At 37.4% G+C, this 25473-nt stretch overlaps 1 protein-coding gene across 1 annotated transcript in view; it reads left to right on the top strand.

Moving 5' to 3' along the window:
• The window catches only part of dlt (codanin-1 like protein dlt), a 157421-nt gene that overhangs the window by 15639 nt on the left and 116309 nt on the right, over nt 1-25473 (top strand). The window contains exons 3-4 of the mRNA XM_067142412.2: nt 4496-5112; nt 19702-20588. Of these exons, the coding sequence (XP_066998513.2) occupies nt 4496-5112; nt 19702-20588 (1504 nt within the window). The remainder of the gene's footprint in view (nt 1-4495; nt 5113-19701; nt 20589-25473) is intronic.

Here is a 25473-nt window from a genome sequence, read left to right as displayed (position 1 = left end):
CTTACAGTTGGCCTATCTGCCATTTATTGACTATGTTACTGAAGCTTGCTCAAGTTTTTATCCTCGTGGGTAGTGCTCTAAACTTAGTTTTTGTATGTGAATGTCTACCGTTTTCAGGAATCAATTGCTAGCTGATGAACATGGCTGCTCACAGTCTTGCTGAAGTAGTACTAAGTAATGAGAAAGTGTTTGAAATTTTGATGAAAGATAGAAGTGAGGTTTTTGATTTTGCCCATACAGATGAAGAAATTGATGATTTCCTTCCTGAAAATATCATAATTGTGGGTGAAAGAATAAGTGATCTAGTGACAAAGAAGAATTACAAACACCACCTGCCAAGAGGCAAAAAGAACTTGTGCATAGTTCATGGAAAATGAATATCCAGTAACTCCTCTCTCAGGATGAGTACAAAAACAGACTGATGTAACTGTGAGAGCAATGTGTTTATTGTTTATTCCAGTTACATACCATAGAAGAAAGAAAATACTGGTCTGCTGATCCACTCATCCATGTTCCCATATTTATTTTCTTGGCTCATGTCCTGTAATTGCTATAAAGTAATTCTACAGTTCTTTCATTTCAATACTTCTTCCCAACCAGAAGATGAGAAACTCTACAAAATCAGCTCCAAAAAGAACCAGGAGGACCATTTACCAGCACAAAGACTATAATAAAACTATGTGTCCAGCACCATATTTTGAGGAATGCCACACAAAATACATTACTTGTGATTTTCCAGTTTTATCATGTTAAGTAGGCTTTTGATTTTAAAAAAAGTATAATGCACAATGTGCCTGTACAGTAATTTATAATGGGATTTATTTATGTGTGTGCAAAAACCTGAGTTGTTGGGTATGTCAGTGCTTCAAAATCCTGACACTCAAAGGGTAAAACTCAGCACACATACTGCACGTTCTCTCACGTGCTCCTCGTTGTTATTCACCTAGGTGAAAACCACCCATCGCTATCGTGACAGTGAAGGCTAAGAGGTTGCAGCACTGGCAGGTGATGGCAATACTGGCAGAAGAGCGACGATGTGGGTTTGCCAGTAGTGAGGATATCAATACTGCCAGTGAATTGTCAAGGTTCTCAATAAGGAAGCTCCTACAAGAAGCCGAAAGCTGATTAACAATGGACCAGGCACCCAGAATTATCTGGAGGTAGAAACTATTAGAATCGTTTGGCCTATATATAGAGTGAACCCGATGCGATCAAGTCAGTCTCGAGTGAGTCAGTCTTGAGTGAAAGTGAGCAGTATGAGACAGTTATGAATCTGTGACGAGTCATTCATCAAGGGTAAGTCTGGCATATGACTAGACAGAGTTCAACAAGGCTTGTTATTGGTGGCATGAACTGTTCTGGAGCAACATTGCACTGTGAAAGTCATGTTTGGAGACCGGGAGTTTGATGCACCACCAGGCTGTGTATTCATGTGTGTTTTGACTGCGAGTGAAAAACTCAAAACATAAGTGAACTTGTAAATTTATGTATGTTCATTCAGTCCTCAGCCCAAAGGCTGGTTGGATCCTCAATAGCTCCACAGTTAGTTGTCATAGATGGCCTAGGCGTCACTGAAGAGGCGTACTGGGGAAATGAGGAGTGAGGTAGTTTCCCCGTTGCTTTCCTCACTGAGCCAGAAGTTGCTATTACGTGTCAGTCTGCCAAGCCCACTGAAATGCATGCACCAACCGACCTTATGAGCTACATTTTTACACCATTCATAACAGGATCTGGCTGCATTAAGAATAGCGTAACTAGCATAAAATAAATCTTTCACTTTCATATTGTCAAAGCCAAGGATGAGACCTGGGACAGATCAATGAAAGTAACAAAATTGCTCTAGCCCATACCAGAAGACATAGTGCACTGTAAACACTAGGTCTCACCAGCAAAGACATAACTTGTAAATAACTGTAAATAATAGTTATAAAATTAGTGGAGAGTAAAACATGATATCTCTCTGTGTAGTCATTTTAGTTTTAAGGATCCTGATAATGTGCTACACTATCTTAAATTAATCAGAAGATATTTGAGGTAAAAAACTTTGGTGGGCCACCCTGTATATAATAATATTGTGTGTTTAATGTTCTTTCAGTTGCTATAAATTTTAGGAGATGCTGGGTGCTATGTTGTTGACTTCCAGCAGATTAAAGAGTTCTTGACCGGGCGAATTGGCCGTGCAGTTAGGGGCACACAACAGTGAACTTGCATCCAGGAGATAGTGGGTTCAAACCCCACTGTCAGCAGCCCTGAAAATGGTTTTCCATGGTTTCCCATTTTCACACCAAGCAAATGCTGGGGCTGTACCTTAATTAAGGCCACACCCGCTTCCTTCCCACTACTAGCCCTTTCCTATCCCATTGTCTCCTTAAGACCTATCTGTGTCAGTGTGACGTACAGCCACTTGCAAAATAAAAGAAAAGAAAAAAGGAGGAATTCCTGCAAAGCAAAGTTTTTACACCCTGGCATCTCTTAAAATCTGTTGTAATTGAAAAATTGTTAAAATATTATGTTGACAAGAATACAGGAGCAGAAATGAAATTTCTGAAAAAATGTTGTAATGGTAGTTGGGTTGTCAAATAGTACCTCTAGAAGTTATTTGGTTGTAGGGAAACCTCAAAAACTGATGGATGAACTAAAGTAAGACATACTAGGCAAGATGAGGAGTAAGGTAGTTTGCCATTGCTTTCCTCACTGGGCCAAAAAGTCCTCTTGCATCATGACTGACTGTGTGAGTAATATATTTTACTAGTGGACCCGTGCGCTGCTCCACAGCATTCCTTATAAATAGGTCAGATAACTCATCTTGATATGCCTGTTGTAGTCATATTGTTTTTCCTGCCTATTTCAATAATTTTGTGAACATTTAATAAATATAGTTTATGGATTTAAAAAAAAAAGTGTTTATTTTTAAAGAAGATTCCAAATAGGCCTACGAATTTTAACGTCTGTAACACCTTCAGTTGTACGATCCCGCCCGTGTGTGTCTCTTACCCTACAGTTTTCTTTCCCAAACAGTAAGTCATAATATGTTTACCATACCGATTGGGAACAAACTTTGACTTAAACGGCATTCAGAGTGTCACAGTTCATCTCGGCTACCCCAAAGACTATGAATTCGTCACTAATATCGTCATTTTTTTATTTTTAAGTTTCACCCCCTTCTTTTAGGGGTGCTAGGGGTTTCTTGCCCCTGCAGTAATTTTTCCAGATAAAAGCAGAAATAAATTTTAAGGAACACATCATAATCTTCACATACTGTTGGGTAGGCTACCCGCTGATCGGACTTGTCTTGCGGTTTGCTTATCTTCCCCTATTTTAGTTTTTACCCCTTAGTGCCGAACTACCAATCAGATTTCGTTCAAATCACTTCATAATCCCTCTCAGATGTAATAAGAACAAACTGTGAAAATTTCAGCAAAATCAGTCCAGTAGTTTTTGAGTCTATTAGCTTCAAACATACCAACATCCAATGTTATATATATGGATAGATAACATTTGAACGCACTTGTGGTGCTCCAAATGTTATTATTCAGCACAACCCATACTACCTCAGCAGCTTTCATACTGTCACAGCCATAAATGAGACTAATATTTTGGTGAAAGCTACATTTTGCTCTGGCCTGTACCAAGAGACATATGTGCAAATGTACAGCATCCATCAAGAAATTTGCAACAGATGTAAAATACAAGGAGATAAGCGGAAATGAAGAATGGAAAGAATTAAAAATGGAAACGCTGGATGGAGAAGATATTTTGAGAGTTTGGATACATAAAATGGATAATGAAGAAAGAATTCTAAAAGAAACCATAGAATTACAAATGAAAGAAGAGACCCATATTATGATGGATAGACCTGGTTAAGAACAGCATAAAGAAGCAGAACCTGGACTGGAATATGTTGATGGATGGGAAGTAATGGAAAGGTAGAGTAAAATGAGAAGGAACCATTTTTATTCCTATCCTGGCTGCATTTGGTATAGTGATAATGGTGATGATGGTGGTGGTGGTGAATATTATTATTAAAACTAATTGTTCTATGGTAGGCCTACTATAACATTCAGAATCTTACTATCAGTAATCGATACAGTGCTTTAAAACGTTCATAAGACTAATTTTTGATCTTCGAACTATATAACATGTTATAAATAAACCCTGTAAAAGTTACCTTAAAGCCTTTTGATTATTTTCAGAACTAGTCTCCATTATCAACTCATCTGTGGTAACCGATGCCATGAAAATCAATTGACTTAAGATATAATTGGACAAATAATGGCAGTAGTTTTCTTTTTATTTGGTAATGTGGCCCTAAGAAGCAAATTTAATGTTTTCTCTCTGTTAACAAGACTAATATTAACATGTTTAAGTAGACATGCCTGTTCTGTATTTAGCTGGAGTTTGAAATGTTTTTGTGTGTGAATTTACTATATAAGACTTTATTCATAGAGAAAAATTGTTGTTAACCAGAAATTATTCTATTTACTTGTACTTTCAGTATATTGCGGAACTCAAGCAGTGGAGCGAGTCCTCTTAAGAAACCTGTCTCTTCAGTGCAGAAAAAAGAAAATGATATTAGTAACAGTGCTGGCAAAAAGAATTTTAATCGAAGAATTGAACTGTTTCCTTCTCGTTCGGGCAATCAAGACACTGGAAATAGAAGTTCATGTCATAGTTATCCTGGAAGTGTTGAAAACTGTAGTGCGAACATTTCTATTAATGACAGTAAACAAACTTTTAGTATTGATGAATCATGTAACAGTAATAGATTGTCTCACAGTTCTGTAGGAAATGTATCAATAGTTACCAAAAGGAAAATTCCGTTAATGCCATCAGGTGGTAATTGTGAAGGAGTATTTCTTCAGAATTGTCCATTATCTCCAATAGCTAATGAAAATTATGTAGCCCAACCTAGAGGTCAAGTAAGCTTTGGAGATTATGCTTTAAAGGATAACAGGAAATCTCATTCCAACAAGAAGAGAGCCTCCTTGAACAGGCAACAGACAAGCTCACCTACGAATGACGGTGGTGATAACGTAAATAAAAACCACAAACGACGGATTAAGCCTACAAGACTTACGGACAACAGTGGTAAACTCCAGGATAACAATACAGGTGAAATATTTCTTCATTAATTTCTTGCAGTAACATTTATTAATTTCTTCCTAAGTGTGCACTTTTCTGAAATGTGTAGTTAGTTATGTTAAATCAATTGAATATTAAACATGCTCATCAAATAAGAAACTAGTAAATTTTCATTGGAGGAATTGAAAACCGGAAGGGATAGGGTTTTGCTCATTGAATTGTATGAGATGCGACAAAGAAGATAACTAGAATTTCAATATGACACCAGCACACAGCTGAGGTTTGGATATACCACTTAGAATCATTAGTCTATGATTTTCTATCTTGTTGCATCATTCTCTCTGAATGGAAAGTTATTGTGTTGGGCTTTTTCTTACGCAGTTACAAGTGTGTGTCAAATTCTGTTTTCTTTTGACTGACAATCAGAACTGATGAAAATATTGAAATTTGCTGGGTTATCAGCAAAGACAGTTAAAAAGACTTTCCATCAGGTTTCTAATGAGATAATGGTGTCATGGACCTCATGCCAAGTGTTGTTCAACAGATGTGTGACTTTGGTCATTGAGATTCTTTTTGATTTTCCTCTGACATGTTGCCATTTTTTGAAGCAAGAATTTGAAGTAATTTATGAAATGGTGAGTTCTATACCCACAGTTGGCAGCCCTGCAGATGTTTTTTTATGGTTTCCCATTTTCACACCAGGCAAACGCTTGGCCTGCACCTTAATTAAGGCCAATCTTCCCAAACCTAGCATTTTTCCATCCTTACATCACTGAAAACCTTCAGTGTGATAGTGCAATGTTAAAACCACTAGGGGGGGGGGATGTTTTGAAGATTGGGAAGAACTAGCTAGGGTAAATATCCTTTCATTGAATGAAGGGCACAAGAAATGAAGCAAATGAAAGAATTCTTTGATCCTTTTCCACAGTCAGCAACTATCTTTTAGACCAGGATAAATAATCTCCAGCAGAATTGCACTTTAAACTACTGTGTCAGCGGAGTGCTTGAATCATGATAGTGTATAAATACACAGTCGAATCATATTATTATTTCGGCCACCTACTAATATCCAGAGTAACCAGCTAGATGTGCTGGCAGTGGGTCAGTCAGATGCTGATAGGTCTTCACGGATATCTGAAGTCATGCTGTCTGCAGTGCGTCCCTTAGATAATGAGAAACACGATGAAAGAACCTTTTGAATCACAAGGTTATAGAATTTATAATGGAATACCTGATTGAGGAGTTAAGAATCAGTGTCCCCAATTTGGAACAGGATTTATAGTGAATTTAAAAATAATAGATTCTGTAATTGATTTTCAAGCAATATCACCAAGAATTGCCACTCTCACCTTTAAAACAACAAACCAAATTTATACAATAATAAATGCCCATGCCCCTCCTAATGAAAAAAAAATTTCTAACACGAACAAAGAAAAAAGTGGATAAGTTTTGGGATCTCCTTGAACACATAATAAACAAAGTAAATAAAAGTAATGTTAAATATTAGGGAACTTTAATGCCCAATTAGGAAGGGAAGAAAAGTATAGAGATATAATTGGAAAATGGGCTCCACATAAATTTACAAACAAGAATGGGCAATGACTTGTTGAACTTTGCAGAGAGCATAACCTTATATCTAACTCAACATACAGTATGACCGCGATTTTGTGTGACCTCGATTTAGCGTAAACCCGCATTTAACAGAAGATTTTTCCAGTCCCGAAAATTATCCATAAGAGCAGTGCAATTTTATATTCGATTTAATGTAATTCACAATAGGGCAAAACCAGCATTTAGTGTTAAGGAAACATTAACATTCTCAAATATTTATTTCTATTCGTTTTGATTATGGGAGATTAAAAGCCTATGAGAAAGAAGTCATAAGCTTGCTAAGGATGATTCAAGGCAGAAGAGGAATTTAGAATGCGGGCACTTAGTGCTAAAGTGAGATGTCGGACTCGGATACACATCCGAATGCAGCCGCTGTAGTAGAAGAGAACCCCCGTTTTATTGACAGTGTTATTATAACCTTTGAAAATTCTTGTATTAATCTGTGCAGTATCCTTTAGTTACAATGCGTACACTTTTACTGATTCATCCGTTATTACGGGCAAATTGTGGCATATTAGTTTTTATCCATTATCAGTATTCATACACTCGACTCCAGCGTTTATGTTGAATGCAATTGATCATCTTCATATCGATTCCTCGCTATGCGCGAGCAAGTAGATCATGAGCGAGCCTCTCAGCCTGAGGTCTTCTCGCATTCTTACAACTCCGACTGGTGTTGGTGTAAACAAACATTGGGAGAACATGTTTTCACAATAAGTACAATGAAAGCAGTTTTTAACTCCTTGGAAATAAAGGCTGAAGTAAAACAATCGCATAATTTTGATGCTATGTACTGAAATAAAATAAGAATGTGGTACATCTCCTTTTCAAGATACAGTGGTGTGCATAACTAATTTCTTTTTTTTGCTAGGGGCTTTACGTCGCACCGACACAGATAGGTCTTATGGCAACAATGGGATAGGAAAGGCCTAGGAGTTGGAAGGAAGCGGCCGTGGTCTTAATTAAGGTACAGCCCCAGCATTTGCCTGGTGTGAAAATGGGAAACCACGGAAAACCATTTTCAGGGCTGCCGATAGTGGGATTCGAACCTACTATCTCCCGGATGCAAGCTCACAGCCGCGCGCCTCTACACGCACGGCCAACTCGCCCGGTGTAACTAATTTTACAGGTTAGGTTATGTATTTTAGCGTCGTCTTAAATTTCAGAAAGGCTGTTCCCATATAAATTTATAGTGAAAATGTTGTTATTCTACAGAGATCTTGAAATATGTTTTCATAATACGTGCACGGTAAACCTAAGGTTAGGTGACGCCGTTTGAAGTAAGAAAATGTAAATGTTTGCCACAAGCCTCTTGAGTGTTGCTATTACAATTTTTAAGATTGAAACTGAATATGCATGTTCAGATTAATGGAATGAGAAAATGTGTGCTAATGAGTAAGCTGCTGCTTGGAAAATATCTGCGAAAATGTTTAAACAAACCGATTGGTGTTTCATACCGATTTTAATGTGATTTTGTGAGAGTTTGGTATATTTCCTGACTTTTATGGACAATCATGTATAGCATTATGAGAACCTTAAAATGAAGCGGTTTTGCATTCACCGACAAAAATCTGTCAAAGTGAAGCACAAACCGTAACTACAGTACTGTGTGTTGGGTAGATATCTCCTTGCTTTATTGCTTTCAAGGTATAAATAATGTATGATGGTACTGAAACCTCGATTTAAAGTAAACCCCCATTTAAGGTTTAAAAAATCAGGTCCGTGTAAAAACGTTAAATAGGGGTTCTACTGTATTTCAAAAGGAAACAAAACAAGCTTAAAACTTGGAAGCATCCTGATTGAGAAAAGGGAATGGCAGCTAGACCATGTTTGAATGGATAAATTTTTCCATAAGGAAATTTATAATGTAAAAGTATTAAGGCGAATAGATACTGGATCTGATCACTACATTGTCAAAATTAAACTTAAATTCACACCACTAAAGAAGAAGAATATAAAAATTAATAAAGTAAAGAGGAATTATGACCCACACCAGTTAATAAAAAAATGACAAATATATAGGAAGTCACACAAACAATAAAACTGACAGACGACCTTGAAGAATTGATCCCAGTTCTCAAGAAACAAGCTGGAAATTTAGCTCCATTGAATCCTCGTAAGAAACATGCATGGTGGACGACAGAATGTGATGAAATTCATAAAGAGAGACATCAGGCACAGTTAAAGTTCCAAGCCCATAAATCAGAAGAAAATGCTATCAACCTAAAAATTATATTATATTATATTATATTATATTATATTATATTATATTATATTATATTATATTATATTATATTATATTATATTATATTATATTATATTAGAAAAATTAAGAGAGAATTTCATGAGGATATAATAAACTCATTGAAGTTAATTATCATAACACCAGTTCCAGAGACTATTATAAAATGTTTGGAAGACAACTACAGAAATATGCGCCTACTACATTAGTGTTGAAAGATGAAAATGACACATACCAGTAGTGAAAATGCTCAGATTATGGCAAAAGCATTCAGCAAACTTTTGAACTGTGAAGAACCTAAGGAACTATTACAGATTAATACAAATACTCCAATAAAAACCAAATTTAATAGCACAGACCCTCCAACATTAGAAAAAAACACTAAAAGAACTTTTTATTTATTATTTATTTATTTATTAGCTGAGGCACCTGAGCTAAAGCTCGCTGTGGTGCAGTACATTCTAATATTATGGCTTCAGAGTATTTATAAAGTAAATTAATACACTCCAGTAATACAAGTTTGATACTACATATCACACATAAGTTACGTTAGTTTCATAAAATATTAATATATCCTATAAAATAATCATATGTACCGGTATATGTTTTGTTTTATATAATTGAATTGTTTCATAATGACACACTGTAAGAGTAAACAAGCAGTCACACCAACTAGTAAATATACAAGAAAGAAAATGTAAAAGTCAGTTTCAAAATTCGTTAAATTTACATTTTTTTTTCTACTTAAGATAATTATTTAACTTCTTTTTGAACATTTTTATTGAAGAGGCGTTATTTATATCTTCCGGCAGTTTATTGTAGAGACTAACAGAATAATGCCATATGGAATTATTTCCATATTTATTTGAATGGGTGACAGTGCAGTGGATATTATTAGCATTCCTTGTATTATAATTGTGAATTACTGAATTTGTTTTACATGATGTATTTGAGTGTGCCAAATTACGAATAATTTTATATATCAATGAAGATTTCTGTCGTAGGCTATCAAGTGAGAGAACATTACACAGTCTGTACAATTGTTCAGTAGGAGTTAACAGAGGCAATTTAAAAAGTATTTTCAATGCTCTTTTATGCAGCATAACAACTCTAGCGAATAATTCCTTAGTACAACATGCCCATACATGGATCATATAAGTAATATGGCTCTCAATTAGCGCTTGGAAAACACTTTTCAATAAATCATGAGAAACTTTGTATTTCAGTCTATTTAAAATGCCAATAGCTGGGATCAGTTTGTCACAGATAGATTCAACATGATCCTTCCACGTTAGTGATTCGTCAGTATTAGTCCAAGAAATTTAGCAGCCTTTACTCTAGGCACTGATTGCCCAAAAAACATCAAATGTAAATCTAAAAATTTATTACTTTTAGGTTTATGAAATAAAATATTGGTTTTTGTCAGATTGATTGTTAATCGATTTTTACAGAACCACGTTTCAATTAAATTTGCATCATGCTGCATATTTTTTTCAAGTTCTTGAATGGTATCACCGGTATAGAATATATTGGTGTCATCTGCAAAAAGTGATAATCTACCTCTGAGATGTATGTTACCAATATCGTTAATAAAAATAAGAAAAAGTAACGGTCCTAACACTGAGCCCTGTGGGACTCCGACTGAGATAGTTTGGTAATTACTGTTGGTATTCATACAATTCACAAATTGTTCCCTATCTGTGAGATAGTCTATAAACCAGTCTAGCGCAACACCCCTTACGCCAGCTGCTTCCAATTTATTGACTAAAATACCACAATCAACTGTATCAAAAGCTTTCTTGATATCTATAAATATGCCCGATGCTAATTGATCTAAATCTAAAGCTTCTTGTAATTTAATGACAATATCTTCAACAGCATTGTAAGTGCTTGAATTTGTAAGAATCCGTATTGATATTTATAAAAGAAATTATTATTATCTAGAAATTTCAATAATCTCTCTTTAATTATATGCTCCAAAATTTTTAGCAGGATAGGAATGATAGAGATAGGCCTATAATTATTAAGTTCAGTTTTGTCCCCTCCTTTATAGATAGGTAAGACCTTAGCTATTTTAAGTTTTTTAGGGACTTTACCCTCTTGTATAGATTTATTGATTAATTTAGTTATATGAGGAATTAAATGATATGCCAATTTCTTAATTGTATTGCTGCTAATACCATAGCAGTCTTCACTACGACTATTTTTTAATTTTTCTATTATATTAGCAACTTCATTTTCATTGGTTGGACTCAAAAACAAAGAATTACTCGATCCACTCCCTAAATTAGGAGGATCATTAAATTGGATATTGCTGGGCATATATTTCGCTATACTAGTAAAATATTCATTAAATGTTGTAGAAATTTCTTTTGGATTTGTAACTAGTTCATCATGTATTCTCAAATGAATATCCTTACTTTTGTTAGTATTTCCTGTCAATATCTCATTTATAACTTTCCACTGGTTCCTTGTGTTCCTTAAATTATTAACATAGTATGAGTTCTCTAATTCTCTCTTAAGTTTGGTAACCCTGTTACACGCCAATGAGTAATCTATTTTCAATTGTTGTGATACATAACCACATCCCATTTTTAATCTAACTTGTTGCCTCTTAATTTTACTGTACAATTTATTTTTCTGGTTAATAAGATCTAAAAGTTCAGGAGTTATCCATGGGCAAAAACGTCTTGTCCTTTTAATATTTTTCTGCCTATTGTTTTGATTTGTAGCCTCTGTACTAGCTTTTGTTACATACTCAACAATTTTGTTAACTATGGTATCACAACAATCGTCTTCCGTAATCGTTAATGGATTTTTGGACATATACTCATCCACTTTATTAATATTAGTTTTCTTAAATGTTATGAGTTTTCTAGTTACGTTAGTCTTCGGTAATATCTCTAAGTCACAAACCAACATGTTATGGTCACTAAAGTCATGGAAGATGTTATATAAATTACATTTACAAGGTTTATTTATATATGCATGGTCTATGAGAGATTTACAGTTATTGGTGATTCTAGTGGGAAAAATTGTATTACAAGCATTCTGATTAAAGCTGTCACAGAGGTTCTTTAGATCTTTACTAAGTGGAGTCTGCTCTAATTTATCAATATTAAAATCACCCATAGTAATACATAGATGTTTGTTATGTTTATTCCAGACATCTTCTAATAAAGTTATGAAATCTTTAGAATATTGTACATGGGGGTTATAACATGCTAGAACTTTGAGACCAAGTACTGGTACTTTAAGTAATAGTAAGTTAAATGGAATTTCAAGACTATTGATAGACAAGATTTCTATTGCTTTATAAGGCTCTTTGATATAAATAACTATTCCGCCTCCTCTTTTACGGATTCGAGAACAGAAATAAGCATCATATCCCTTTAAGTTGTAATATTTCTCTTCATCCGGAAATAACCATGTTTCAACAATTATTATTATGTCTGGAAATTGTAAATCATGAATTAATATAGAAACATCACTCCATTTGTTACGAATACTTTGGGCATTTGCATAAAATATTCGTAAGTTATTTCCTCTTGCCACTAGCTCACGTAAACTTACTAACTGATGTTCTGTAGTTTCCATATTTTAATGAAAATTTGAACAGGCAACGGACTTTTTTTTTTTTCTGCAGGGATGTTAAACCTATGAAGACTCAAGTGCACATATATCATCAATACATCTGATAAGTACAACATTAGATGTGTCATCTTTCCTTACTAATATTTTTCCCTCCCTAGACCATACATACTTAAACCCTTTCATTCTTAAGTCCTTTGCTCGCTTCAATAATCCTCTTGCTCTTGGAGTCAGGTGATCGTTGATGTAGATTGTCTGGTTTGATGCATTGATGCCAATTGTTGAAGATGAAAGTACTCTAGCATTCTTCTTTCCTGCTATGAATAACTCTTTCTTCCATCTATTGACAAATTTTACAATTATAGGTTTTGGTTGGGACTTATTACTCGACGGAATTCTGTGAGCAATATCAATATCTTGTTTCTCTATTGTATATCCAACAGCTTCACCAGTGTTCTCTAATATGGTGTAGACATTTTCTCCTTGGACTTCCGGAACACCCTGTACTTCAACACTGTTCCGCCGTAGATACTGGTGTAGTTGTTCCGTCTCATTATCAGACTTGTCTTTGGCATTTTTTAACTCTTGTTGGAGTTCTTTGATAACATCATCACGTTTGGAGAGCTCCTCTCGTAAGTCACTAATAACACTTGTATTAAAATCAATGCTCTCCTTTAATTTAATGATTACTTTGTCCACAAGCCGATCTAACAGACTGTCCAAGAAGGTTGAGTTAGAGAGAACATTGTTCACAGCAGAGGTGAGATCAGAGGTTATGCTAAAAATTATAAGGCATATGGAGAATACTGGCTTTTTGTAGAGATGTGGAAATATTCAAGTAATACAGTTCGGATTTCCTTACACATGGCTTTAACCAAAATTTGGATCACTGAACAGTTTCCAGAATATTGGACAACAGCCTTAATACATGCATAAATAAACAGTATGAAGTTAATGGACAATAGAGAATAGCATCAAATATAACAGTTTATAAGGAAATTGGACCAGTATTGAGCATGATTAAGAAAAAAAAAAAACGTGTATCATTCTTTGGACGTTTTATCAGAACACCTGATACCAGAATTTGCAGAAGAATAATTGAAAAATTCTGGAATAGCAAGACCAAGATTAAATGGATCATGGAAATTAAGGAGGATATTAAAGAATAGAAATAACAATAGATGATCTCAAAAACAAAACAGAAAAAATTAAGATATTTCAAGACACACACACCAGGCTAGAGACCAAGATCAATAAAAGATCAAATGGGAGGGTAATTTCAACAGAACAGAGGAAGGCAACATCTCAAAATGAAAAAATATTGGGCTGATAGAAAATCAAGAAATCCTTTGTATAATTGACTAGAGTGGTCCAATGTAGGCCATAAAATGTAAAATAAATAAATCGTCATATAGCCTCATGTACTGTCTGCAACTATTTTGATTTCACATCATTTAGGCAGCTTGAATGTCAGGTTTGATGTTCACTTTTACTACACCAAATGGAGAAGAAAACAGAACCCTGTTGATTGAGTTATGGCTGAGATTTAATTCACTTAGTTAGGTAAACACCAAAATGTGTTATCAGAGATATTTTACATGCTGACATCTTATGACATAAAGTACCAAATGGACTTCTATCTGCCTTTCAAAAATCCTACTACTTCTGCCAGGTTTGAACCTGTGATCTTGGAATCCAGAGTAGCACAGATTATTATTAATTTCAGATCAAAAATTAGATGTATAGCTTTTCAGGTGTTTGCTCTATTAACCAGCATTTCGTCTTAGGTCTGACACTAGACTCTTCAGAGTGGGATGTGTCAGACCCTACCCACTGATGCTGGGGTGTATGCAGGTGAACTTATCAGAAGCCTTTTATTAGGCACAGTCTGATAACTGCATACGGGAGATAAGACTCCACAATGGAATTAATGCCCGCCTAGCAATTCCAAATGGAAATTCTAAGTTCCCATGGAGGGAATTAGATATTTTTCCACCAGTAGAGCATATCAAAATCAGATCAAAAATTAGATGTATAGCTTTTCAGGCGTTTGCTCTATTAACCAGCATTTCGTCTGATAAGTTCACCTGCATACACCCCAGCATCAGTGGGTATGGTCTGACACATCCCACTCTGAAGAGTCTAGTGTCAGACCTAAGACGAAATGCTGGTTAATAGAGCAAACGCCTGAAAAGCTATACATCTAATTTTTGATCTGATTTTGATATGCTCTATTGGTGGAAAAATATCTAATTCCCTCCACGGGAACTTAGAATTTCCATATTATTAATTTGATTGTATTTCCTCTTTCTTAGTAGGCCAACATTCAGTACCATAGAATGTGACAGGATGGACGACGGTGTGTAAGATCTTCAATTGTATTTTTCATCTGGAGATCATGGAGCTCAACTGTGATTGTTTGCCACTTCATCCAGGCTGCATTAATCATAGCTTTATCTCATGTTCACCATCGTCAGCCATCAAAGACCCAAGATATTTAAACTTCATCATTCAAGGCAGGTCCCTGCTCTCAACTTGAATCATTCCAATTTCTTTGGAGGCTGACATGATATGATTATATTGGTTTTATTTTTGTTGAGTCACAGAACATTGATTCATTAGGTTTGCCCTTGGGGATTCAGTTTTTCTTTGGCTAGCATCACTTTGTTAGTGTAGAGCAGGGTTCAGGGTATTTGTCGCTGCAGGTCTGCTGTGACTATCCATCACAAGGATGAACAGAAGTGGTGGTAGTGTTGAGTTCTGGAGGACATCAACTCTAATGTCAAGGTTACAGGACTCTCCTGCTACAACATGATGTCACTTTTTAGTACTGCCTGAAGCATATTGATGATGATGATGATGATGATGATATTTTATTTGTATAATTAAAAATTGGTAATACTAATTATGTAACATTAAGTAGAATTTTTTTGTATTATTATTCTTTCAGGGATATGCAAATGATTATACATAGTTTAACCCTCCAGAAGGCGTGCCCAAAAATTATACATGATCCCACACTTCAACAACACATAATAATGGTAAATATCTCATTTTCACCAAATTTTATTTATCCACATCACTAATAATTACAAATGTTAGCATATTATACACTGTAGCAAGTGAAAATGCAACAATAAATGTTATTTGGATGCTTGAAAACTTTTCAGAAATTTGATCCGATTACACAAGCATCTTCTAATACATAGGCACTGAGCAAGTTGTAATGTACTATGTTCCGATCATAAGTCCATAAACTAACTTTAGGACGAGTATTCACCTTTTTCGTTTTTGCAAGAATCACATGTGTAGGTAACTTTAACATGTTTCTTGCAAGAAAACTGATTGCAGGAAGTACACTGAATGGTGGTACTAATGTCTTTTGCTCGACCACATAAGCAACACCTTCCACGTTTCTTTACTGGTCCATCACAGTTTACTTCATCTACAACAGGTCTACAGTATATCTCGAGGAATGCTTTGATATTACACGGCAGTGACTTTATAGTTGTTCTTTCTATGAGGTGCGGTTTCATGTCAGATAAAGACCAGCTTTTCAGGAAATTCCTTCTGGTTACCTTGGAATTTTTGGGGTTTGAACAGTAGAGAATTTGAGTATTTATTCCAGCTATGTTCATCAAGAATAAAACATTGCCATTGGCCATCGTCTTGTAATGCGTGAAACACTGTAAATATTGCTCATTTGGTCAGCCGTGTCTTCATCTCCCTTGGTCATACTATAATCCATTACTATCACAGACTTCCCGGTCTCTGCATCAATTTCTGTTGTATCATGCATTGTAGATACCAGAATTACAGCTCAGTTCTTTTTAAGAACGTAAGATGTGTTACATCTTTCTAGAGCCCGAGGAGGGATGACTGCACTTCTCGTATTTTATTAGCCTCAAACTTGGTTGGGATTTCTCTCCTGTTCTTTTTCAGCATACTGATACAAGTAAGATTCTTCTCTAAGAGGGACTTCACCAATGGATAACTGGTGTACCAGTTATCAGTAGTAATGTTCCTGTTGGTACCTTCAATATCAAGAATCATTCTATGAACAATATCACTTGACTTGTTGGAAACAAAATACAGACCTTCCTCTTGCTTACCACAATACAATTTCAAGTTACTGGTAGAAAATGTTTTAGAGTCAAACATTAGAAACATTTTTATCCCATACTTTGCAGATTTATTTGGGATGAATTGCACAAAACTGCATCGTCCATGAAACGATTAGAGTTTTTCATTAGTTGTGATGTAAGCACCACCACTGTAACTATTTCAACAGTTCAGTACAAAAGCATCCAAAAAAGGATGGATAGCCACCAGTTTATCGTGTTTTCTTTTGTCTCCTCTTGTTTCTCGATTGTCGGATTGCAGAGCACAGAGCAAGAATAGAAAATATTTATTGCTCACACTGTTCTCCCTAGGATCATTTTGGGGGGCGCACTGCCCTTCCATTTTTACAAACTGCCCGGTTAATATAACCTAAGTATGTGCTAGTTACATAATATTAATACATGTTTGAATAATTGCGTGCTCCAAAATTAAAATGTAAATACTGTAAAACTGTTTAGACGGTGACGTCTCTCAGGCCATGAGATTTGTTAAGGTGAAGAAGATGCTCGGAGAAGGTGAGGGGTTGGCAGCCGTGGCCTATACTAGGAACTGTCCGGCATTCGCCTTAGTGCAGGAGAATGGAAAACCACAGAAAACCATTCTCAGGACAGCTGACTGTGGGAGGCCAGTCCCTCTCCATCTCCCGAATACAGAGGCATAGAGCCATGGCCACCCTCCTCTGCTCGGTTGGTCGGTCAGAATGCAGAGCTGTTGGACCATGGACCAGCCGTGGCTACCTATAGGCCGAAGCCCACTCTGTATCCACTGTCTCAGTGATATCAGAGTTTAAATGTTTAGCTTGACTATAGTGTAGTGTCGTGCGCGAGCGTTGTCTGGATTAACGTGGAATCCCACAAGAGCGCTCAATACCTCGTGACGTCACAAACCCGTATGGCACTCCACATACCCCGGTGTTTGATCATGAACGAGCAGTAGAACACTATAACATCTTGTTCGTGATAACACTGAAATAGTTTACCTGTCTGCTTTTACTGTTAATGCCCTCTGTGGAGATAGAGATACTGGGTTCAAACCTGACAGAGGTCATCAGATTTTTGAAGGGCGACACTCCGTGTCGTACAATGTCAACATGTAAAAGATATCTGGTGACATATTTGGTATTTCCCCGACAAAATTCACTAAAATCAGCCTTAGACGCCCAAGAGAGATTCGGCTTACTCTGCACTCTAGTAAGCCAAGAGTAAAAAGGAACGTCGAAATTGACGAGCAAGCAGCCAGATGGCGACAAATTAAGATGTTTGTACATGGTATCTGAGGCCATATTATTATTATTATTATTATTATTATTATTATTATTATTATTAATGCCCTGAGGGGAATAAATTGAAATTTTTCGTATTAATTTTCTACGTAGTATTTCCCACACGGCTACTGATTCCTGCCACCCGGCTGACGAAAATTTCGGGGGAGAACACTGGCTCATACAAGCTCTCTCAGTATGTGCATTCCAGTTCCACCTGAATTCCAGAGCTCAATAACATTTGTGTGGTGTCCTTTCTGAGTGCCCATTAGGTACAGGCATTCAAGTAACGCCATTATTCCAGCTCTGGACGTTTCCTTTGCCTCTCATTCCCTAGACTAATCTGCCTCGAGGCGTTGATGTTCACATTTACGTGTGAGGCACGATATCATCTACCATATCATCAACTATTTTATGGAAGGAAGATATTTCATATTTGATTCCTCTTGCATTACATTTAGGACCAGGAAATACTTTGACAATATTTTTGGTTTTTGTTTTGCATACCTTTGTTAAATCAGTTTTTCTCCACTTGGTGATTTTGTATTTTTCAATCAAGTATTCATCAGAACATTCATTTTCACTTCCTTCTGAGTCAGATCCATCCTCTGAAGTGAGACCTACTTCCTCAGATTCAGTTTTGTGATCACTTCTAGTGATGACTTCATATGCCTCATCTGATTCTGCGCTGTCCAAGTCGTCTTCCTCTGGCTGTTCGTGAAGTAATTTGGCTATTTCCTCAGGTGCCAATACCTAAATAAATGGAAAATATATTGTAATTTGAGAAATAGTAATAAATTTAGTGTTTTGAACGGTGACGTGCTTGAAAATATTCATAAATAATGTAGTTGAAATACTCACTCCACCGGGCACGCGGGGTACATTTAGCCCGCCTGTGACACGTTCTGAATAGAAGCAACAGTACAGCTGTTCTTGTGCACTCACAGAGACTCCAACTATCACGTTCAACAACTAAGGTCACACTGCAAAAAAGCTACAGTGTTGCCAAGTTGAAAAAATCAGCAGTGGTGTATTTATACCCCATCGTACCTGCTGGAGGGTTAATAAAGAAAAAAAGAATTACTAACATGATGGTATTGTGGTTTAGTGGCATGTCAATTAAAGTATACAAACAAAATAAGAAAAAGAAACTACATACTTACCTGGGCACTGAGTTTGAGCCCCCAGGTCTCCTAAGCCTGTGATCTATCAACTTTGTCTGAACAAAATCAATAGCATGTGTTGACTCGCTCACCTAATCATAAGAACACTCTTGCTTACAAAGAATCTTATCAGCCTACACTCTTCTTTGGCTCTTTCCATCGTAAACATGAGTAGGTACTGCAGAACCCATACTTGGCACTCCATACACACTGCCACATGCAACACCATCAGCTGTCTTATCCCGCGTTGCCTTAGTACTGAGGACTTTGGACATTCCAATTTGCTACACCACCAGGTTGCCCAATCTTTTATATTTACTAGGCTATCAGTACATTAGCCAAACAGGTAAGCAGTCACTGCAGTACCCATAATCTCCCAACATCAAGCTTTTCTGTGTGCCCGTTCCATAAATCCTTAATATCACAATATGTTTCATCATAGGGCTATTGAAGTAAATTGGACCTCTATATATATTTTAGTCATAATGTGGTGATCACTTGTAAGCATCTTATGTATTCATATTCTATTCAGTAGTATGTAATGTGGAAAAAACGAATTGGTTACTCAAAATGTTGCTTACTATTTCACTAGACAAGTAAGGTGATGGTTAATTTATTTTACTTTTCAGCACTAGGGTTTGGGTTTGCCACAAGACCACTGGAACCAAGCACGCCATTTAGACAGCCCAGTGACAGTTCAAACTATGCAGATTTTCGTGATTTGTTGCGTCAAGAGAAACTCAAACAACAGTCTCCTCGTCAGATGTCACAGCAGCCAGTCATCCAGAATGGAGGGACACCTTCTAAAGCTTCCACTTCACGTGTCTTGCCTAGCCCAACTCTAGTTAGCCTTCCTCAAGAATTAACTGTTTTAGCTAATGTTTATTGTTCTTTATTAGAACATAATCTCATTTCAAACCTTGTGAGTGAACTTTGTTTTGTGTTTTCTCTACTTGTTGTGCAAGAGTATAGTCCATCTGAACAAAATGAACAAATTGAATTATCTCAAGAAAATGATGTTCAATATTTTAAATCTGTACATGAATGTGCTTACTTTGCAACTTTAGTTTTAAACAATCAGAGACATATTTTAAGTATCCTTGACAAAGTAGCATTGAAAATGCTGATAGACAATGTGCGGATAGTAAACTTTGTACCTGACTTGTGGAAATACTTGTGTCATATATATGGGACAAAGGATATTGAAAAGAGTAGGACTATAAAACCATCACCATTTAGAGCAAACGTATCATTCCAGTCAGATACAGATAATCGAGAAAACTTCCCTTCTGACCAGGCATTTCATGCGTTCCGCAAACAGCGTGATGCATTCTATGAAATTCTGCAAACATGGGAGATAAATCACTCGTTACCGGGCTGGTCATTTTCTGTTGCACTAGGATCACGAGTTCGTTCCCTGTTGAATCTTCACAATGATCCATCAAACTTCATCCATTTTGCTCGTCTCTTCCGGTCGCAGTTGCTTGAGTCCTGTCAGGGAAGCACAAACTTGTTGGTAAGCAATAACTTTCTATTCAGTTTAATATAATTTGACTAAATGTTCAGTTTCATATTGATTTTATGCCAGGTATATTATTGTTGTTGTGATGGTATTGGTGGTGGTTTAATGAAACTTACATACTTAATGCTAGATCTTGTGCTAATATTTCATAGATCCATTGATTCAAGTCATAGTTTAGTCTTAGGCTTTTACAGTGATTTTATAGTCGTATATCACTTTCGCTTCCGTCGTGGGAACCTGTCAACCCCTAGAGGGCGCGTCACCAGGTGGCGGATACAGGGTCTTCAGAAATGTGGGCTGGTGAAGATACGGTACCTTGTAAATGAACCTGTGGACCAATAGGCAGCTCTACTCCTAGGGGCTTTATAATACTGAGACACCCTCTCTCCAGGGGTCATAAATATGAAGGGCCCCAGCTCAGGGTTTTGAGTGAAGTCCACAACAGTAGCAACGGTGGAGAAGCTGGAATTCGGAACAGTGTGGCTGGCGGAAGTGGCATCCTAGTACTCAGGATTAGTAAGAGTAAAAGGTATTTGTCTATAACTATGGGCATATATCAGAGTTAGCGGCTACAAAAGGTGTCTGCTCTCCATGTTAGGGGCAGCCTAAATTCCTGCTGGCAGTAGCACTAAAATGCCCGACACCAGGCTGTAGCGACAAGCCGGTTGGGAATTCCTTTGCAACCCATGAATCATGTCTACATCAATTTTGTCGGATAATGCTAGGATGTCCTCCAGAAGGGACGCATGTCGGCCTCGCCTGACCACCTTGACAAATGGACAAGGGCTACTGATTCAAGGGCAGAACCAGCTAAAGAAGCTAGCTCAACGCAAACAACATTTACACATTGCCATGCTCAACATCGGGAATCTTACTGGACGCAGTTGCGCACTAGCAGCGGTGCTGAAAGAACGGAAAGTGGACATGGCATGTGTGCAGGAAAGGCCAGAAATCTTGTGACATCGGAGATGGCTATAAACTGATCTACCATGGTACATCCAACAGGAATGGTGTTGCCATCATTGTCTGCGCCAACCTGTGAGATGAGTTGCTGAGGTTCAACGCTCTTCAGACCTCCTTATGTCAATTACTATCAACACTATCTTCTCGACTCCGTGTCTTCTCTGCATATGTGCCACAATTTGGTGACCTAGATTGGGAACAGTTTTGGCAGGATCACCAAGACAGTGTTTCAGCATTGTCCTCAAGATGAGTTTCTACTTCTCTGTGGTGATCTTGATGGGCATGTTGGTCACACCAAGGATGGTTCTAGCTGCCATGGTGGTAATGGCTACGGTATCCGAAATGATGATGGTACTCAAAGTTTGGATTTTGCCGAAGCAAATTGGTAACACATTTTTCAAAAAACACATCAACCACCTCATCACCTGCGCTATTGGTGACTATAGCAGCCAAATTGACTTTATTCTTGTTCGACGCTGTAAGTAAACTCGTGTCATCCCAAGGTGGTGCAGCTCTTTTTAGGCACACCCCCAGTGGAGGTGAGCTGCATATGCCATTTCAACCTCATACCACCCCTCATGCCATTCTTAAATTTCTGGCAGTACCGGAATTGAACCCAGGCCTCCAAGGACGGAAGCTAGTAACACTAACCATTATGCTACAGAGGCGGACGTTCGACGCTGTGATCTCAGAGTAGTATTAGATGTGAAGGTCATACTATCTGACTGTGTAGCCCCTCAACATGAGCTGCTCACGGCAGACTTAAGGACCTGTAAACATTGTAAAAGTGGAAGGATAAATGCCCCTGAAAAGATCAAGTGGTGGAAGCTTAAAGACCAAAAGGAGACCCTAGCAGGCAGTGTAAATTTTCCTCCCATCGACCTGAATGCGATTACATAAAATCAGCTTCATGGTCCATATTGCACTTACACAGATTCACAACTAAGTATTTTTATTTTCCACCTTGTCAATACACTAAATTCTTTAAGGCAATTTATTGGTTAAAAGTGGTACATGTTTTGTATATTGTAAACATCTTCAGCCACATAACACTGTTTAGATGAAAAATTCATATAATGACAAAGTATTAATGCTTTAAAGGAAGTGTCCTTAAAATTAACATAAGAAGATTGACACTATTAAAAACAAAATACTTAAGAGAAATTATATAAATTCTTTCTACAATTGAAAGCAGTTGTCAAGGAAACACTTGTATAATAATCCATAGAATAATCCATAAAATGTTCATGAAAAAAAAAAGCCGATTTATAAATTAAAAAATATACATTTATAAGTAATTGTCAAAATGAAGAAATCCAAATTTCATAATGTGGCTTCTATTACTAATGCAGATGAAATATTACTAATTCCTAGTTGTCAGTTCTTTTTAAACCTGCTTTCCTCTGGAACAGTATCTCCTGTCATTTTTTTTTTTTTTTTACGGTCTTGTGTCTGGTGTAGTAGTGATGATGCGTTCTCTCTTGTTCACTTACTTGAGGAGGTGGAGGAGCGGGGAATATTGGTGTGTCGTGAACGTCCTCGTTACCTTCGGCTTCAAAGGAGGAGGAATACGTCGTAGGGCTATCTGGAGGTGGAGAGATTCTAATTCTTTTCTTGTGATCTTTTTCAAGCATTTTCAAATATATCAGAATTTTATCATATAATGGGTTCTTATATTCTGTAGCCTCATTAAGGTTTTCATTTTTATTTGCAAGTTGGTCTAGATGAATGTATAGAACTTCATATGTATTCATTAAGCTGCCCTTTTTACATTTTTGAAAATTTTTATGATGGTCAGGTCTTGTTCTATGTTGGTAAATTTATGACCTGTGGTAGTCATGTGTGTTCCCACTGCTGAGAATCTTCTATGTTTCTCAGCATTCACATGTTCTAAATATCTTACTTTAAAATTGCGGCCAGATTGTCCTACTTGGACCACATTCTGCAAATCTGTCACTGCAACCACCACAGCAACCTTGGGAGCAACAAAACCTAGTTCCCACTGTACTGACAAGCAAACATGGTTATGGATGGCCCAAGTCCAAGAAAAGGTGCATGAAAAGAAGGCATATAGAAACTGGGTTTCACAAGAAACTCCAGAGAACAGGGAAAGATATGTCATACCCAAACATGAAGCTAAGAAAGCTGTCACTGAAGATAGGCACACCCACTAAATAATGACATGTATGCAACAGTGGGTTCAAAGGAAGGAGAGAAATCTATCTTCCGTCTGGCCAAAGGTAGACAAAGTCTGCACGGGATATTGAGCACTACGTGTGCATAATAGGCAAAAATGGTCAGCGATTACAAGACAAACAGAACATCCTCAAATGTTAGCAACAACACTGACGAGATTTCCAACATTGAATTCCCACATCCTTCTATTCCAGAAAATAATCCAATAGCAGGTCCTATCTCACACATTACACCAACACCATCAAGAGTATGAAGAACCAACAAGCGCCAGAACCCGATGATCTTCCGGCAGACTTCTGGAAATTGCAGGAATTAAGAGAACCCGTGATCACCTGGCTGACCAACTTTTTTCAACGTCATTGTTGACTCTGGCTCTGTTCCCTGTGATTGGGCCACAAGCATCACTGTGCCCATCTTTAAGCAAAGAGGTGACCCAGCAGAATGTGCAAATTACCGTCCAGTTTGCCTCCTGTCGCACACAATGAAGATTTTTTAGAGAATCCTCGATCGACGACTACGTGATATTGTCAGCATTAGTGCCAACCAGTGTGGATTCATCAAAATGCTCATTGAGAAGCATCGAGAGAAACAATGCCCACTGCATATTGCCTTCCTTGATCTTGAAAAGGCTTTCGACCGTATTCCACATCGTGTGGTCTGGTATGCACTTCGTGACCACGGTGTACTGGAAATGCTTATCAATTGGATCAAGATGTTTTATATGAACACCACAAGTCATGTACATTGCACTGTCGGCATCTCAGAGAGCTTCTCAATGAAAGTCGGTGTACACATTGCTCTTTGTTCTCGTCGTGGACACAATTACATGGGACCTGCAGAGGAGTGTCCCTTGGACTCTAATATACGCAGATGATGTCTCAATTGCTGATACCACCACAGCGTTAAGTTGAAGATTGGAACAGCCGTCTCTCACAATATGGTCTTAGACTGAACAAAAAGATATGGTCTTAGACTGAACAAAAAGAAGACCGAATACCTGGAAACCATCCCAAGCAACGGCTCAATTCAAGTTGATGGAGAGACCTTAACGAAGACCGTAAGCTTCAGGTATCTAGGATCTCGCCTACAGGCTGATGATGGTATATGTGATGAAGTGCGAAGTAGGATAAAGGCAGCATGGATGAGATGGAGGGAAGTCACAGGGGTACATCCTGTTGCGTTATGAGGTGTTGAATGTCGACAAAGCTATAGAGCGCCAATTACACGCCATGGAAATGCGCATGCTCCGCTGGTCGATGGGTATCACACTCGTGCATCATGTCAAAAACGACACCGTCCGCCAGCAAATAGGCATAGCACCCATCAATGAGAAGGCACGGGAAAACCTTCTCCATTGGTATGGTCACGTCCTGCGTGCTGCACCTGGAACAGTAGCCAATTTCACCCACACCTTTGAAATTGATGGGCAACGACCACGCAGACGTCCAAAGCAGCGCTGGCATGACACAGTGAATGCGGATATGAAGATTCTGGACTTAAGAGCACACGATGCCCAAGACCGTGCAAAATGGCAAGCCAAGATTAGAACAGCGGATCCTGCACCAATGGGAAAATGCTAGGAAGAAGATCACTTTCGACGTTAGTTTTTAGATTTTAGTTCGGAATTTGTTGCAACTTGTATTTCATATTAAGCCGGCCTATGGTGTATGGGTATTGATCCTGCCTCTTACCCAGAGGTCCCGGGTTTGATATCTGGCCA

The sequence above is a fragment of the Anabrus simplex genome, chromosome 1 (assembly GCF_040414725.1).
Source record: "Anabrus simplex isolate iqAnaSimp1 chromosome 1, ASM4041472v1, whole genome shotgun sequence".
Lineage (NCBI taxonomy): Eukaryota > Metazoa > Arthropoda > Insecta > Orthoptera > Tettigoniidae > Anabrus > Anabrus simplex.
Note: the sequence above shows the minus strand (reverse complement) of the source record. Positions and strands in the feature narration are given on the sequence as shown.